The sequence below is a fragment of the Gallus gallus genome, chromosome 2 (genome assembly GCF_016699485.2).
Source record: "Gallus gallus isolate bGalGal1 chromosome 2, bGalGal1.mat.broiler.GRCg7b, whole genome shotgun sequence".
Taxonomy (NCBI): Eukaryota; Metazoa; Chordata; class Aves; order Galliformes; family Phasianidae; genus Gallus; species Gallus gallus.
The window spans coordinates 76,089,108-76,105,363 of NC_052533.1; the positions used below are offsets into that span (position 1 = coordinate 76,089,108).

A 16,256-nucleotide genomic window follows, 5' to 3' on the forward strand; every position below is an offset into this window, starting at 1 on the left:
TGCCAGTGAAGAATGATATGGACAAGAAGCATGAGTATTGTTGATATCATAAATAACAATTATTTTGATACTTCTTGTTTTCAACTTTTTTAGTCCCCCCTCTTTTTTTTTTTTCGTGGCTTTATTACACAGTGCTGGAATGAGTGACAAATGAAACTTGCCTTCAGCAAATGTCACCCTTTCACTACTTCTTGGCAGCTCTACAGAGTCACAACATGACCAAAATTTATTTTGATGTTAATTCCTACAGCTTAGGCCAGCTCATTTCATTAGAAGATCAGAACTGTATGCTGGAGACACACATCACCATACAGAAACTAAAGAAACTTAGAGGCCAGGTGAGTCCTTACTTCTGGAATGGTTTGTCATTCTATCATTTTCCTTGCAAACTGCTATGTTATCTTTTTCAACAGCATGGCATAATGTTTCAAAAGTACAAAGAATGGGTTCTTCCAAATTCCCAACAAAAATTTATATGAAGATAACAGTAATTTCATTTTCTGGTTGATCAGTGTAGTGTCCCAATAAAGGTGGCAGGGACTAAATGGGAGACAGCTGTATAATGGGATTTACAATGAAAATGCTGACAGATCTTTATCTCTAGTGTTTGACCATTAGTCAGTAACCTCTGTACAAAAGCAAGTAGGTCACATGCTTGGCAGATGCTGAAGTTAAGGTTATTAGAAAGTGGTGAAGGGGGATGGAGAGGGGATGTTGTTGTTTTTGTTTTAAAGACATATTCATATTTAACTCCATTCTGGGATTTCACTTGCATTACTTACTTCATGAAATCACAAAAGACAGATTTCAGAAATATTTCAAGAGATCAATACAGACCCCTAGTCATTAAGTCTCTGTCTACACTAATAGAAAGAAATAAGAGATTAGCTTTTTGAGTCCTGTAAAGTACATCTAACCGTATTTCACACAGTGGATATTGTGTTGTTTTCCGCAGAACAGGAACAGATAGCTTCCTTCTTTGTCCTGCATCCAGTTAAAGGAAAAAACAAACAAACAGTATCTGCAGATCATTCCAGTTACTAATTCCATCTTGGAATCCCATGCTTAATTTTAGGGTTACTATTTTGATTAGTACAGGAGATTATTTCAGCTGTAGTTATTTAATTACTTAATGGTTATTTCCAGACTGATAAACTTAAAACAAAAACACAACACCAAAACGTAAGAATGATCTATACCCTAAGAAACCATGAAAACAAGTACACAGAAACTGCAAAACCCTTCTCAGTAATTTGATTACATTGTTCATTGAATTATCCAAGTTCTCTGCTTTCTTGAACTGCCAACCAGTTTAATTAGATTCCTTCCCACTCCAGTATGGGAGAAAAACGTTGCCATTATTTCTCTGGTCCCATTAAGCGTGTGTGTGAAAGTTAACAAGTGCAACAACTTTTCAAACACATACTCGCAGAAATGAGACTAGCCAGCACCAGACCAAGCCAGCAGAAGCATTTAGACACTCTGTGTTAAAAGAAAATAATTCCTCTTACTTTTTACTTTAATTATTGATCTTTCAGATGTTTGAAGAAGTCAGTGCCAAGTTTCCAACAGTGGGACAAGCCAGTCTGTGTCAAACCCTGACTATACTGAAGAGAATTCTTATATAAAACTCTCACCTGTTTGGCACTTCTTTCAAACACCACGTACTGTTGGCATTGATCAAGACGTCTTTTACGCATGGTCCAATAATGCAGCACACGGTTCTCCCGCTGGAAGAGTTCATTCAAGATATCTGAAGGAATAAAAACAGTTTAATCAGCTGTTGTGACAACTGATTTTGAAATAACATATCAAAATCAGTGGTAGAAAGTAGAATACTGTAGAATGTGTAATGCACTGTGTCTGTTACTCTGTTTTGCACTTTGTCATTATGCTTTCCTTTGTCAATGCTACTTACAGAAATGTTGGTTAAAGAAACTAGAGATGTAATTAAAACCTATTAATAATGCCTTTTCTTCTTTCAGATGCTTTTCATACAGGGCCTGCTACTTATACAGGACTTCAAAATGTATTATGACAAAGATAGTTCTTGAAGAATTTTCTCAGAAAGAGTGAGCATACACAAGTAATGACACAACCTGCCTGAGGTTCCAAATTAACCATAGAAAAGAACAGATTTTTCTTAATTTACCAGTTTCTTACGAAGTATTTAATACAAATGGGTAAATATGTAACCATGAGTCACTACAACAACAAACATGACATAATCAGAGCACAATAAAAATTCATCAGATCACTAAATTTGTAATTCCTCTTGAAAATACAAAAACAAAAAAACCCCAACAACAGTGTAATCGAGTATGCTGACTTGCTCAAATATTAGCGTTCACTGGGCCTTGACAGAATTTCCATGTAATCAAATAATTGTACCCACTCTTTGCTATTCCATCCCTGAGTGTCAGAAGCCGTCCAGCTTTGAGAATTTAATTACTGGTAACCTGCAATTCCCTGTATCTGACTTATGAGTTCCTTGATGGCAAAGGGTTTTTGCTTACAATATGCTTAAGATTTTATCTGCACTCTGCTTCTTTCATGATTATTGTTTTTCATTTCAAACAAAGAAATCCTAGCAGTTTCTTGTGAAGCTCGCTTTACTCACTGCTTCTTTCAGAACAGCAGCCCTAGTGGATTTTGTAGCTACTGCAAATCCAGATAGCAAGCTGGAATACTGAGGATGGGTAAACATAAGATCTCTGCCAGGTGATTCTGTCAGAAGTGCAAAGAAAACCCAAGGGAAAGCCCCTAACGTTTGAAAAAAGCAGAAAAAAAAAAAAAAGGAAAAAAAAAAAGAAAAAAAAGAAAAAAAGGAAAAAAAGAAAAAAAAAATAGGTTCATTCTTCACAACCATGCTTTACTTGTTTTTCTACTGACACCCACAATTGAATATTTTCCACAACTATGAATGAAGAATCTCAGGCGCCAGGTATCACATCTCTGTATCTCCCTGCCCTAGTCCACCATGCCTTACTTGCAAACAACTCAGAGACCAACCGTTTGACAGTTAAGCTCACAGAAAGGGAGCCTGAGGGGAAAAGCATCTCTACTTATGGGTAACCTGGGACCAATTACAATTATCTCCCATTACCTCCCAAAGGATTATGAAATCTGACTGCACTACTGCCGTTATCTTCCCTCTTGGAAATACTAATCCCATTTGACACAGAGCACTGAGATCACCCAGAGTTTGCCTTTGCTTGGAATCTGGTAACTGCAGCCAATGTTTTCTTCTTGCTGGGCAGGCTACCCTCAAACATGCCTCAACTGATCTGTCCCTTTGCCAAATCATGTGCTGATCTGCAATGAGCAATACTGCCTCACCTGCTTTCTCCATTTTACTTTTGCCTTAGGCCACATCTGAAATGCTTGCATAGAATATATGTCAGATTTCTGGGGGATTATCATTATATAATATAATATAATACCACCAACTAGACGCCATATAAAAAGAGACATCTTGATAATGACGCAAGCAAAGTAGTTCTGACACTCAGCAAGCAAGGTGAATTTAACTAATTGGAACAGCATTTGTTCTGTCAGGACATGATACAGATGGCAAGCCAGTGAGAGACATTTGGCTGTGCCCCATTAGTGTTACTACCATTAATTTCTTGGACTGACAAGGAACAGAAAAAATATTCCATAAAATACTCATAGGAAGTTACAGAACATAGACATTTAATATCAAATTCAGATGAGCGGCTCTATTTCAAGGCTTCTGAAGTACTGTTTTATTTTCAGCATTTGTTACAAAACTAAATTAGTTCCTAAGTTTTCAGCTTATTCTTCAAGCTCTTACCAGCTGAAATCTCTCAGAGCCTGTCTCTACACATCCTGCACTCTCTATCAGCCTATCTAAAAATATAATCACCTCTAGACAAAAGTTCTCTCATCAGCCATGAATGTTCAGCTGCAGCCTGTGAAGCAGAGGTAAGAAAGAAGCACATAAAATTAGCAGCAGCAGTAAAGATGATGATCCGTTCCTGAGCTGCCAGCAATTGTCACTGAATTCACCTGCCATAACAAAGTTTCAGGCTACAACTGCTTCCTAAAAATTGGCTTTGGCAGGGTGTCTGATACAGAATTTGAATAGCTATAACTACATGTCAAGAAAATTATTTACACTGGTATGAAGGGACAGAATGACAACTTTCAGAGTTCAGTATCCATTGTGATTAGTTTCCCATGAAGAATGTGATTAGATAAACTTTGTTTAGATTAAAAGATTTATTTTCTAGATATCTTAGTCTGCATCTGGGAATAAGAATCAAGTATGTCACTGAATAAGGTACGCGATGTTTTGCAACCTTTTTCCTTTTCTTCTTCTGTACAGCAATTTTGTAGAAATTCAAGGGTTACTCCACTTTACTAACTGTTCTTTTTAATGCCTGAATATACTGACCATATACTGAGTCTACATGTTATTCCAAGAGTACATCTGAGTACAAGAGTGTATAATGACCCTGCAGAACAGACGCACGCTGTGTATTTCCAAAATGAAACAAATGCTTCATTCTTTTTAACCCCATCTGTTTGAAAAATAGATTAAAAAAGACTTCTTTGTTTACTTATATACATAGCTGAGCAGGAATAGCAGAGTGAACTTTCAAATCATTTGGTCAGCTGCCACCATACCATTAATATCCAAAATAAAGAAAGCCTTGCTAGTTTTACCTTGACTCTCAGAAGCCTTAGCTCTCAGAATTTTATTACATGGGTTTTTTTGGGGAAAAAAGAGTGTAAGAACACATAATTTATTTTTTCCCTACTTGGGGATTTTTTTTTGCTTTTTTATCTTTCTAAAAATTCGTCACAGACACTTCAAACATGTATCATTCATCTTGGATTGTAAATGGGCACAGAACACACAGAACATTACCGTTCTGAAACATAATTATTTTTAAGGACATTAGCAAAGACTTTCCTACCTTTTTCTCATTTGAACACATTTATCTTTCACAGAATGACTATTCCTGCATAAACTGCTTTTGGAACTGAATCATATAATTGTCTACAAGTCCTAAGATTTGTTTCTTACTCATGAAAGACTGTAGCTACAATTTCCTGCTTCCTTTTCGCTTTGGTTTAATTTACTATGACTAGTAGACTTAAGTGACACGTCCACAACAATTTTCTATTTATCAATATAGTCTGCATCTCTGTTGAGGTTTTGTCTTATGGAGTTCTCTAAATGGTGGTATCCGGGGGATGGGGTAATCCTGTGCCTTATCTGCACATGGTGAAAGCTTCAACTCTCACAATCCAATTATTTCCCTAGAAATATCCAATATACTATTCTCTCTCTAATAGAAAAAAATCAACAGTGGGAGATTTTCAATTTGAGCACCATCAGATACACGGATAAGCTTAACACAAACTGTTTTTCTTTTTTAGGAAAATGAAGAAGTAACCATGTGTCCCTTCCTGGTAGAATAACAAAATAATTTAGTGTGGAAGTGATGTCTGGAGGTCACCTACTCCAAACTCGTCCTCAAAGCAATTAAAAATTCCCGAAGACAGAGATTCCACCACCGTCTACCTGCTCTACTCAGTGCTTTCTCACTCTTGTTGTAACACTTTTTCCTCATATCCTCTCAGATACTTCCTTTCTGCAACTGTTTTTTATGAGTTTGGCTGTATCTTCAGCATAACTCCTGTTTGGATAGCCGTGAACAGCAATTAATTAGATTATTAGATTTCTTTGTTTCTGAGTCTATAGCATGGCCTGAGCATTCAGCCATAGTTTCAAAATGCATCAAGCAGAACATGACCAGCAAATAAGTGATTAAAATGTCGTATTTACTTCTGAATGTCTCTCTCCAATCTCTGTTCTCCCTACCTCATCCATCATTTATGCATATCTACTTCTGTACTTTTTCCACTTTTACCCTTGAAGATTTCTCGATTCCTTTCCCCACAAATTATACCTCAACGTTGCACTACGCTGAATTACCCCTAACAAAAGTCAGGCTCGACATAATGATTCTTTGCTGCCTCACCTTAGCTATTACTTATGCATACGAGAAATTTGAACATGATGCTAGTAGGACAAATTGCAAGATTACATGTAAGAAGAGATAAATTCAGAGCAAATTAATGTGAGTATAAGAGAATTTGATGACAGGCAGCTCTTTGCAAGTGTGAGAACAATTTTAATTACTTCATGCAAAGCCTGACAGAACCATTTCCACTTGTGCAGGCATCAGTCCCCCCCACCAAACACACCACAGCATATGACAATCAGACTCTTTGGAGAGAAAAAGAAGAAACCCCTTACTTTTGACTTGCTGTTCAGGTGCTTTGATGTGCGTCACCATCCCTGGCATGTTTACGCTATTCCTGTGCAGGTATTTCAGGAAGACATCAGCATTCCTCCGGGCCAGCGTGCAAGCCTAGAGAGTCAGCAGTATTACTTTCTTTGAAGATGCACACGTAGAAAACCAGAAAGAGATGAAGGACCTTCCTCTCTCCCTTTTTGTGCATATCCCACTCTCTACACTTTTTAAAAGTGCTGCTTATTAAGTTCTCCTACAAGTAAGTCAAGCTAACCAGTAAAACAGTTTCCCCAACAAACAGCGGTTAATCCTTACTTACAAACAAAATAAACACTTTTCATCTGAAGATCCTAAAAGCAATTACCTCTAGAGATTTCAGCATGACTCAGATATTACAGAGAAGTTTGTTTTGTGTATCTGCCACTTGAAATGATTTATTGCATAAACAGAGTGCACATGCTTCTGACATCACCTGGATATGCTCAACATCCACCAGTGTTTTAGACAGTAAGTGATGGCTCTGCTAAAGTGAAACCAAAAGTGCTCAGATATGAAGACATGCCCTTTAAAGGCCTTGAGAAGTTTCAGTCCTCACTCAGCTCAGCTGCCTTCTTCATCTTAATATACAACAAGTACTTTATATGGCCTGACTGTCTTATTTCTAAAAAGCAGGACATGAAACACAGTTTTAAAAGGTTAGATAGAGGTTGCATGGTTAGATCCAGTAATGAAGATATTAAGTCATTTCCCAAATTATTTTAACACAATACTGGAAAAATCACATGCCAGCTGCTGAAAGATATATTTGGCAGCATACTTGGAGCTAAGTTAGCATATTTTTTAATGTTATCAGCCATTCATTGAGAACAAAAAGACTTTCAATAAAACTAAGTTAGATACTGTGAAATCTTTCAAGATGATACTGGGAAAAAGACTTTGGTTATAGGCTTAGTTATGCTGCTTTGCAAGCATCCATCACACTTTCACTCAGTATGATTAGTAACCCCCTCACTAGGACGTTAGATTGGAAACTTTTCACTTATCTGTAGACTATTAGAAAAGCCAACTATTCTCAGATGCTTGTCTAGCAATTTCCTTCTTCTGTACTTGTAGTCCAAGTACATCTGAGAGTTGCACAGGCAGCAGTAACACTGTATAACTGTCACTTCTTCTCTAATGCAGCAGCTTTTAAGTATTTTTTTAGAATGACAGTTGCTCAAAGCAGTGATTCCCAATTCCACTTCAGTCACAGTGGGTGACCTGACATCTACTGAAGTTCAGCAGGAAATACTTTTATAAAGCTGGCTACAGTTCTATGAACTTGACTATGTTCTCCTCATCACCATCAGAAGCAGTTATCATGCCACTTCCTACATCTTTGCAGCTCCGGACACATACACAGCTTTTAACTGGGCACTGCACTGTTGCTCACCACACACATTTCAGCACTGTAATAGTGAGTTTTCTAAGACACAGAAGACAATGAAAAGTGAAAAAACATACCTTTAGGAATGCCTCCTTCTGTTCCAAGTGTTTGCTTATCATGGGGGTAACGTGATCTGTTTCAGAGTTGGGACCCAGCTTGTCTGCTCCCCCACACCAGTCTTCTTCCCGCTTATACTCTTGCTCCAGGCTTTCCAATACACTGCACACCTATCAGGCAGAAGGAGTTCAACTCACACATAATTCAGCACAACAACAATTCCTAATTCATTCCTAATTCAAGAAAAAACAACCTCAAAACCAATCTACCCTATACACATAACTTAGATTCTAACATGTTTTGACTGGGACTTAAAGGGAGCCAACAAACTTAGGCTTTACTTTTACAAGCATTGGCGTTCTTAAGTGGATTTGCTGAAGAGGCTCTCTCTAATGAAGCTTATCTTCTCCTATCTCTGTAACTGTACAGTTCAGGATGAGTATCAGACATGATTACAGAGGAAGCAGCCTTACCAACCTCCTCACTAACTGGTCTGCTGACTAATCAAATTAAGTTGATTCTTCTCTAACTTTCATACAAAACACTGCATTAATCATCTAAAGTACTTCCTTTAAACCTCTGTGCAACTTGCTTATGGTTTAAGCAATATATCTTGATACAAACAGAAACTCAATTAAACACTTGTACGGTGTATTCCATTTCGGAAATGTTTTACCAGCCTTTTTTCAATTAAAAATAAGAATCTGAAGAATATTAAAGGGGAGAGAGACAGGAGAGGTTGACAGAGATCTGAATCTTCACTAACAACCACAGCACTTTGCACTTGGTAATGTACCTTCTTCAAATTTTGCTAACTGAAGTGAACATACGCTGACCTAATAAACTGTAGTCCCTTAATAGTTGGCACAATTTGTGTACTGTTTATTTAGAAACATATGGTTTGTGTTCCTAAGGCAGCTGAGAAAATAATTTGCTTTTTGCATTTTTGGTGATAAATAAGTAAATATAAGTAAATATAACCAAATCCAGTTGAACAAGTCTTCTAGATAGCGCTGCTTTATGCCACAGTGAAGAATTAACCAAAGCTGACAGATCAAAAAGCATTTCTGTACCTGTTCAGAAGTTTTATAGAAGGCAACAGAGGCATTCACAAGCTTGAGACGGTCCTCCATCTTGAGCATCAGTTGTTGCCAATGGGAAGCAACCTTCTCTGCACACTCCCTGATCATATCCATGTCATAGTGATTAGCCTGTAGCATTGCCTCTGCTTTCTGCTGAACCTGAAGGGCACTTTGATGTGTTTTCTGAAAAGAGGTGGAATTCAGGAGTTCAGTAGGGCAGTTGAGTTCATTTTCTTGAAGACCGCAAGGGCTCACATTTTCACTCTGTCAGTGACACTTACTTCTATACACATACACTCATAAACTAAACAGAATTGTTTAATATTAGTCATTGTACAACTTCACTGTGCCAACAGAAAGAAAACAAATCCTATGGAGATTAATCAGCAAATAAACAGTGATTAGCAGCCTCTAATGAAAGCTACTGCATAGTATTCAGTCACACACCTCATATTTATGTCACAGTAAATTTCTTTATAATCATGAATTCCAAGTTGATTTTCTTTTCCTTCAGTATGAGGATGAGGAAAAAAAAAAAGATGGAAACGATTTATCTTAACTTGATTGCTATTTCTGTCCTCAGAGCTTTAAGGCAGTCTATTGCGCATTAGTATTAAACAAACAAAGGTGCAGGCACATAGGGCTTCATTATGAGCAAACTTTTTACTTTAGTTCTCTGTGTAAACATATACTTGCCTAAATTCTTCAGCACCAAACTATGTTAAGTATGATTATATCTGAATCCAGAGTGACCCAAAAACTACAGAATTTAACCTTTCTCATCACCTACCCTTAAATTGGCAAAAACCTAACAGTTACATGATTTTTATACTTAAGAGTTACCAAAGCTTTCAAAATGAGGGTACACTTAGCTCAAACTGTAAAAAAACAGAGGGTGAAACACAAAACTTCATAAAAATCGCAGAACAACATCTAAACAATTACTACAAGGACTGAAAATAGTTTTCCAAACAACCAGAACATTACGCTTCCAGCTAAAGTTCTTTAAAAAGAACATTATATCTAATCAATATCACCACAAGTCCCTCAGTAGTGCATATGAATTACTAAAGCTATGTTCCAGTGAATCTTAAGAGCTCGGCATAGTTTGAAATCAAGGCAGGGGGAAGGACACATGGCCATACACAAACTTCAGTAAGATCTACTGTTGAACAAAAATAGAAACATTAAAAGACCATTTCAGAATACCCACACGTTTTGATTTTTTAAAATCAGAATACATAACACAGATGTGTGCAAGTTTGTTTATTCTCAACATTAATAATTAGCATTATATTGTTGCAATAAAAGGGGAAATATCCCTTACATCTCCTTAGTGCTATGTTGTTCACTGAGACTCATAAAATGTAATATAGGAATTCTTGGCCATGGTCATCGAAACAGTGCTTTTACCTCTATTGCATGTTGAAACTGCTCATGTTCCCTCTGTAACTGTTCTGCCTCTTGCAAAGAGCTAGCAGTGATAAGGCCCGCGTTTAACATTGACTCCCCATTGCGGATCCAGCCCAAGACCTGTAACAAAGGAAAAGACCTTGAAATACGCAGTTCTGCTGCCAGTTAGCAGGAAAAGCATCATTGACGAAAACATTTATGGACAAACATGGTTCTGCAATTGTTGACTACATCATTTATTAATTCTATTCTCACAGTCAATTATACATTCAGTATAACACAATGACATTCACTTTAATTAAGTGCCTGTTTTACTTAGCTGACAACTTGTGTCTTTCAGTCAACTATAACATGTTCCTGATTTCAGTTTTTACTGAAGCAAGGTTGTGTTTTCTGAATGACCTCTGGAAAACAGGATCAAATTGCAAACAATCCTTGTGAAGAGCCAGTGTCAGAAACAAAAATTGAGGGTATGGAGCTTAGTGAAAAGAAAGAAAATAAAGAAAATACTGTTGAGAAAAATGGGACTGTTGAGTGTTCTCTAATTACTTAAAGATTTGTTTTCAGGATATGCCTTCTTGATTCATCCACTAAATCTAGAAGAATTTCATAGCGGAGAGAAGCCTTAGAAGACCATCTAGTGCATTCCTCACCAACAGTAGGGATGTGTAACCTTAAGGCCCCTCCCAGAAGATCTTTGCCTTTTCATTATTCAGAATTCCAGTAACGAGCATGCCACAATTTCACCAGACATTTTTATCACAAGTCTTCCTAATGTCTAACTTTCAAATCTTTCTTGCTTTAATTTTGGCTCACCTGGTTTATCTTGTCCACAAAAAAAAATATAATATAATTACATTTTATTACCTTCGGCATCATTTTTTCCCTCCCTCTCCTCTCCCTCAAGAAAGTTATCCTATTCTTTCCTCTAGGCACCACTCCTCATTGACCCCAAAGTCTTCAACCACTCCCATATGAGCTTAGCTTCCTAACTTTTCTCGCTAATCTTTTAAGAGCTCTCTCCAGCTGATAACCATCACTCCAGTTCAAAACTTCCAATTACTGAGTAAAGCTGGGCATAATTCAGGTTATTCACCATTGTCTGTGAACTCTTCTGCAGAATTGTTGCCCCGTGCTGTGTTTGTTCAGCTGATTATTCCTGTCAGTACACCATGCTCTATATTTGTCTAATAAAATGCATAACCATTGTGCGGCACAATTCTTCAGTGCATCCAGACCATCTTGAACTGTAATTTGATGTCTTCTCATAAATTCAAGTATCTTTTCCAGTTCCATTTGCCTTCATCTTCAAAAGTAAAAGCATAATCTCTGCTCCAACACACAGACTTTTTATCTTTAAACATAAGCTTCTGGCCTTTTGTTTCACAAGGAAAGGATTCCAGATCACAGCACATGGCAGGCAAAGAGGGTCATGAAAAATGCTGGGTGTCTCTAGTTAAGACACCTGGGAGTTGCTAGCACTCAAAGAAACAAGCCAGGGCAGGCATCAGGAGGAAGAAAAAGGGAAAATTCCTAGGAATTATATGGGTCCAGACTGTAGTCAGAAACTAAGCTCAGGGGAACAGATTTGTCTAGAAGAACATAAAGGGCAGATTTTCAAAATAACTTCTTCATTTCTACTCTTTCTTATAAAAGCATTTCTGAGCTAAATTTCTACATTACAAATTAATTATTCCAGGTATAGTATGATAAAACACAAAGCTTTTGTGTTAAAATACATTTAGCCTTCTCTACAGTATTTACAAAGAAGGAGAATGTTTAAGCAGCACTAATTCAAAGATCTTCTTGACTTGGCATACTATCACACACAGCAGATAGCTAGCATAGATCCTGCTATTTCAAACACACAGATTTACACTCCTGCTTGCTGCAGATTAGGGTGGAAACGCAGGTGGGATTTGCATGAAAGTATTGCCAGTACTTTCTCCTTTCCCTTCTTCTTCCCCTCTGCTCTAACTTAAAGGGCTAACATAAGCTCCAGTAACCAGCAAGCCTGTTTTCTCTCTCAAGGCTGCTACCCTCTACTGTTTATTGGCATATTCCCATCACCTCAATGTTGGAGTGGACCACACACTCCACGCATCTTTTCCTCTCCTAGTCTTCAGCAGGCTATGAAAGCATCAATATAACATCAGCAAAATTGTGAAAATGAAACAGAGAATTTGGAAAACTTGAAAGAGTGGCTGTATTAGTGAATGCTTGATTTAAGTGTAATCTCTTAAAGTGATTTTTACTCTAACTGAACACAATCATAAGACACACCTGTTTCAGCATGCAGTCCAACTGAAGTTTCCACATCCATATGGCACTATATGGAGTGCCAGCATACTCATCCTGAACAGTACCTTGGGGACTCAAACACTGTGGATTGTGTATGCACCAAGTTATAAGATCTGAATGTGTGAATCCAAGGCATTCTAAAGCATTCCTGAGGATTCAAGTTTGGACTACACTGCTCTAAACATATAAACACATAGGTGCATCCAAGAACATACACTATCATCAGAACAACTGCTAATGCTTTATGACCATAGTAAAACCAACACACTTTGGAGCTTGGTAAAGAATCTGAACCATGTAGATCCTGCATGTTAAGGCATTCATTCTACAAAGTGAGTATATGGGAGTAATTGCAGCAGTAAATAATTCAGTAGCTATATCTCTCAGGTGATCAAAGGTTTGGCTGGTAAATGCAAGAGGACTTCAGGCTGAGACAGATGATCTCAACTACTTCTCTGTTTCTACTTTTATGTCCCTATCTTATATAAAGTGATCATATCTTCCTTTCCACATTGCTTCTTCTACATACAGCCATCCTTCATTACTTTGGTGAGTATCCTTTTCTTCCTGTCTTTTGAGGTTTTCCTACACTGTAATTTTTTTGTCTGTTTTTACCATTTCTTCACCTATTACACATCGGGTTGACAAGAAAATTCTTTGCAGGATTTCTTTAAACTTGTTTGCCTTCTGGCCCTATTTTGCTTCCTCCTAGTCTTGAGGCTTGATGCACAAAAATTCAATGCCACAAAGCAGAACTGGTACTGTAGTTGAGGGAGAAGTATTACTGGATGTTTCTATCTGTTTTTTGTTGTTGTTGTTCTCACAGTAAACCTATGCATATTAGACAAAAATTAACTTGTCACAAAAATCCATCTGAACTGTAACATAACTACACTTGAAATTCCTCTACTGAGTACTGAAAAGACTCCTTGCAAGTATGTAACCAAAAAACAAAGACAGAAAGACAGTTTTCTGGTCTTATTACAATAACTTGAGGGATGAACTCTGTAGCAAAATTCCTGTAGTGTTCCAATCTGACATGACTACAAAGCTTTATTTATTTAAAGTGTGAAAATACAATAGCAGTAGTGACAGTTTTGGCAGCAAAAAAAAACCAAGCCAAACCAAAACCAAAAGAAAAGTCAAATGGAAACCTGGTTATAATCTTTGATAAAAAGACAGTATCCCATCTACATAGTAATAAGCTGAAATTAGCTTCAAATATGTGACTTACAGCCACATACAAATAGGGATTGCTAATGCAAATTGAAAAAATCACTTCAACGTTAACACTGGATGAAATTTCTTTAGGTTCTCAAAATCAAGGTCGTTCCTTCCTTTCTCCAAATGCAAGACTTCATGTAAGTTATTCTTCATTTCCATTTATAGGACTGCACTTCCAAGAGGTATGAAAACACCCTTGCTCCCCCAGCTCAGGGCACAATGGCTTCGTACCTGCTTGACCTCCGCCTGCAGATGGCGCAGCTGCACGCACTGCTCCAAGTGCTTGCGGTGCTGCTCGGCTGCTACATCCAGCTCCTGCTGCTTCTCATGGAGAAACTCCAGCAGATCCTGAACACGAGTTGCCATGTCTACATCCCTGTCACAAAGTAGCTCAACACCTGTAAGCAGACAATCATTTATAATAGAATTAAGGGTTTTCAAGACATACGAGGCCATTTCCACTGCTGTAAACTTATTTTTCCAGTTCCCTCTCAAAATGTAACTTTGAGCACTTGCTTAAACAAGCATAGTTTTTTTGCACAGCTTTGAAAATATAAAATTATTATTACTACTTTTTTATTTACTTATTTTAAGAAGCCTGAGATTTAGCTGCATAACTTCGTACAGGTAAAAAACATCAGCTGAAGGACTGTAAGAAATCAGAAAGGAAGATTTGCTAATGGAAGTGAAAATTATAACTTGGTGAAATTGCTCTGCTTAACCATAAATTAACTCCTTACCATTTATGCTAATTTTAATGACTTATCATAATCATAGAAGCATAGAATGGCCTGGGTTGAAAAGGACCACAATGATCATCGAGTTTCAACCCTCCTGCTATGTGCAGGGTCAGCAACCACCAGACCAGGCTGCCCAGAGCCACATCCAGCCTGGCCTTGAAAGCCTCCAGGGATGGGGCATCCACAACCTCCTTGGGCAACCTGTTCCAGTGCGTCACCACCCTCTGTGTGAAAAACTTCCTCCTAATATCTAACCTAAACTTCCCCTGTCTCAGTTTAAGACTTGCCGCTTACCCTACCACTATCCACCCTCGTAAACCGTCATTCCCCCTCCTGTTTGTAAGCTCCCTTCAAGTATTGGAAGGCCACAATGAGGCCTCCCTGCAGCCTTCTCTTCTCCAAGCTAAACAAGCCCAGTTCCCTCAACTTTTCCTCATAGGAGAGGTGCTCCAGTCTTAGTGGCCCTCCTCTGGACCTGCTCCAATGTCCTTCCTGTACTGGGGGCCCCACACCTGGATGCGGTACTCCAGATGGGGCCTCACAAGAGCCGAATAGAGGGGGACAATCACCTCCCTCTCCCTGCTGGCCACCCCTCTTTTAATGCAGCCCAGAACACAGTTGGCCTTCCAGGCTGCAAGCGCACACTGCTGGCTCATATCCAGCTTCTCGTCCACCAGGACCCCCAAGTTCTTCTCCGCAGAGCTGCTCTCAAGGAGGTCTTCCCCTAGTTTGTATAAATACCAGGGTATTTATACATTTATAACTTCCTGAGTGGACTCTCCTTCTTAGAAAAGTAAACATTTTCAGGTGTTGCCACCTCCTATATAAATTCACTGATGATATCAAATGATTTGAGTATGAAGTAAAAAAACAGTATCTACATCTCTCCAGTTTACATTTAACCAGCACATCTGCCATTTTTAGACATTCCATGGAATGTCAACTGGGTAATTCTTATAAAACCTTATGAAGGAGTCATCCTACCAGATGCCTGCACTTCGTTGACATATTGCAGCAGATCCTGTCCTTGGTGGATGACATCAAAGGTCAAATTATTCATGGTCAGGGCTTTGTCTGCATGATGCTGGAGCCTTTGTTCTGCAATTGTAAGATCTTCAGTGTCAAAGTCATTCATCTGTTGAGAGAGCTCATCATTCCAAGACTCGAGGTCTGAAATTATCTGAGAGAAAAGGAGGAAGATAATACTAGTTAATCCATTATACAGTGCATGTTTATTGCCAATGCTGCATTTAAGATGGAGGCTGGGAACGCGTCAGTTGTCGATTCAATTCACTCATCAGGTTTGATATGGTTTGGACATGGGTCATTTCCGCACAGGTTTTCAATTCTGGCAAACAATCCAAAAGAATGTATTTGATAACCACAACACCTCTCCTTCAATCAATGTGTGCCTTCTCAAAGTCCCCAACACCATGGATACCCCAGCACTGCTTAAGTATCCGCTCATCAACACATCACTTGTTTAAACTGTTAACAAAAAAAGTCAGCTCTTCTCCTCTGTGAGGAGAAAGTATTAGACTCAGTGAGCACCATTAACTTCTAACAAACAACTGAGAAGCACTGTCTGTCACAAAAGGCAGGGTACTTAGTGAATGGAGCAAGAATAAAAAGTAATACATCACAGTTAAATTTGCAAGGATAAATCATTCAGCTACACCAATTCTGGAATTTACTATCCACCATAAAATGTCCAGAGAAG

General features: G+C 38.2%; 1 protein-coding gene across 5 annotated transcripts in view; it reads right to left on the reverse strand.

Annotated features, from left to right (window-relative positions):
* Positions 1 to 16,256, reverse strand: part of TRIO (trio Rho guanine nucleotide exchange factor) — a 237,447-nt gene that overhangs the window by 93,099 nt on the left and 128,092 nt on the right. For all 5 annotated transcript variants that reach the window (XM_015282226.4, XM_046930053.1, XM_040695757.2 and 2 more), the window contains 7 exons: positions 15,521 to 15,716; positions 14,028 to 14,194; positions 10,272 to 10,391; positions 8,850 to 9,041; positions 7,797 to 7,946; positions 6,296 to 6,410; positions 1,638 to 1,753 (listed from right to left, as the gene is read on the reverse strand). In XM_015282226.4, coding sequence (XP_015137712.1) covers positions 1,638 to 1,753; positions 6,296 to 6,410; positions 7,797 to 7,946; positions 8,850 to 9,041; positions 10,272 to 10,391; positions 14,028 to 14,194; positions 15,521 to 15,716 — 1,056 coding nt within the window. The remainder of the gene's footprint in view (positions 1 to 1,637; positions 1,754 to 6,295; positions 6,411 to 7,796; positions 7,947 to 8,849; positions 9,042 to 10,271; positions 10,392 to 14,027; positions 14,195 to 15,520; positions 15,717 to 16,256) is intronic.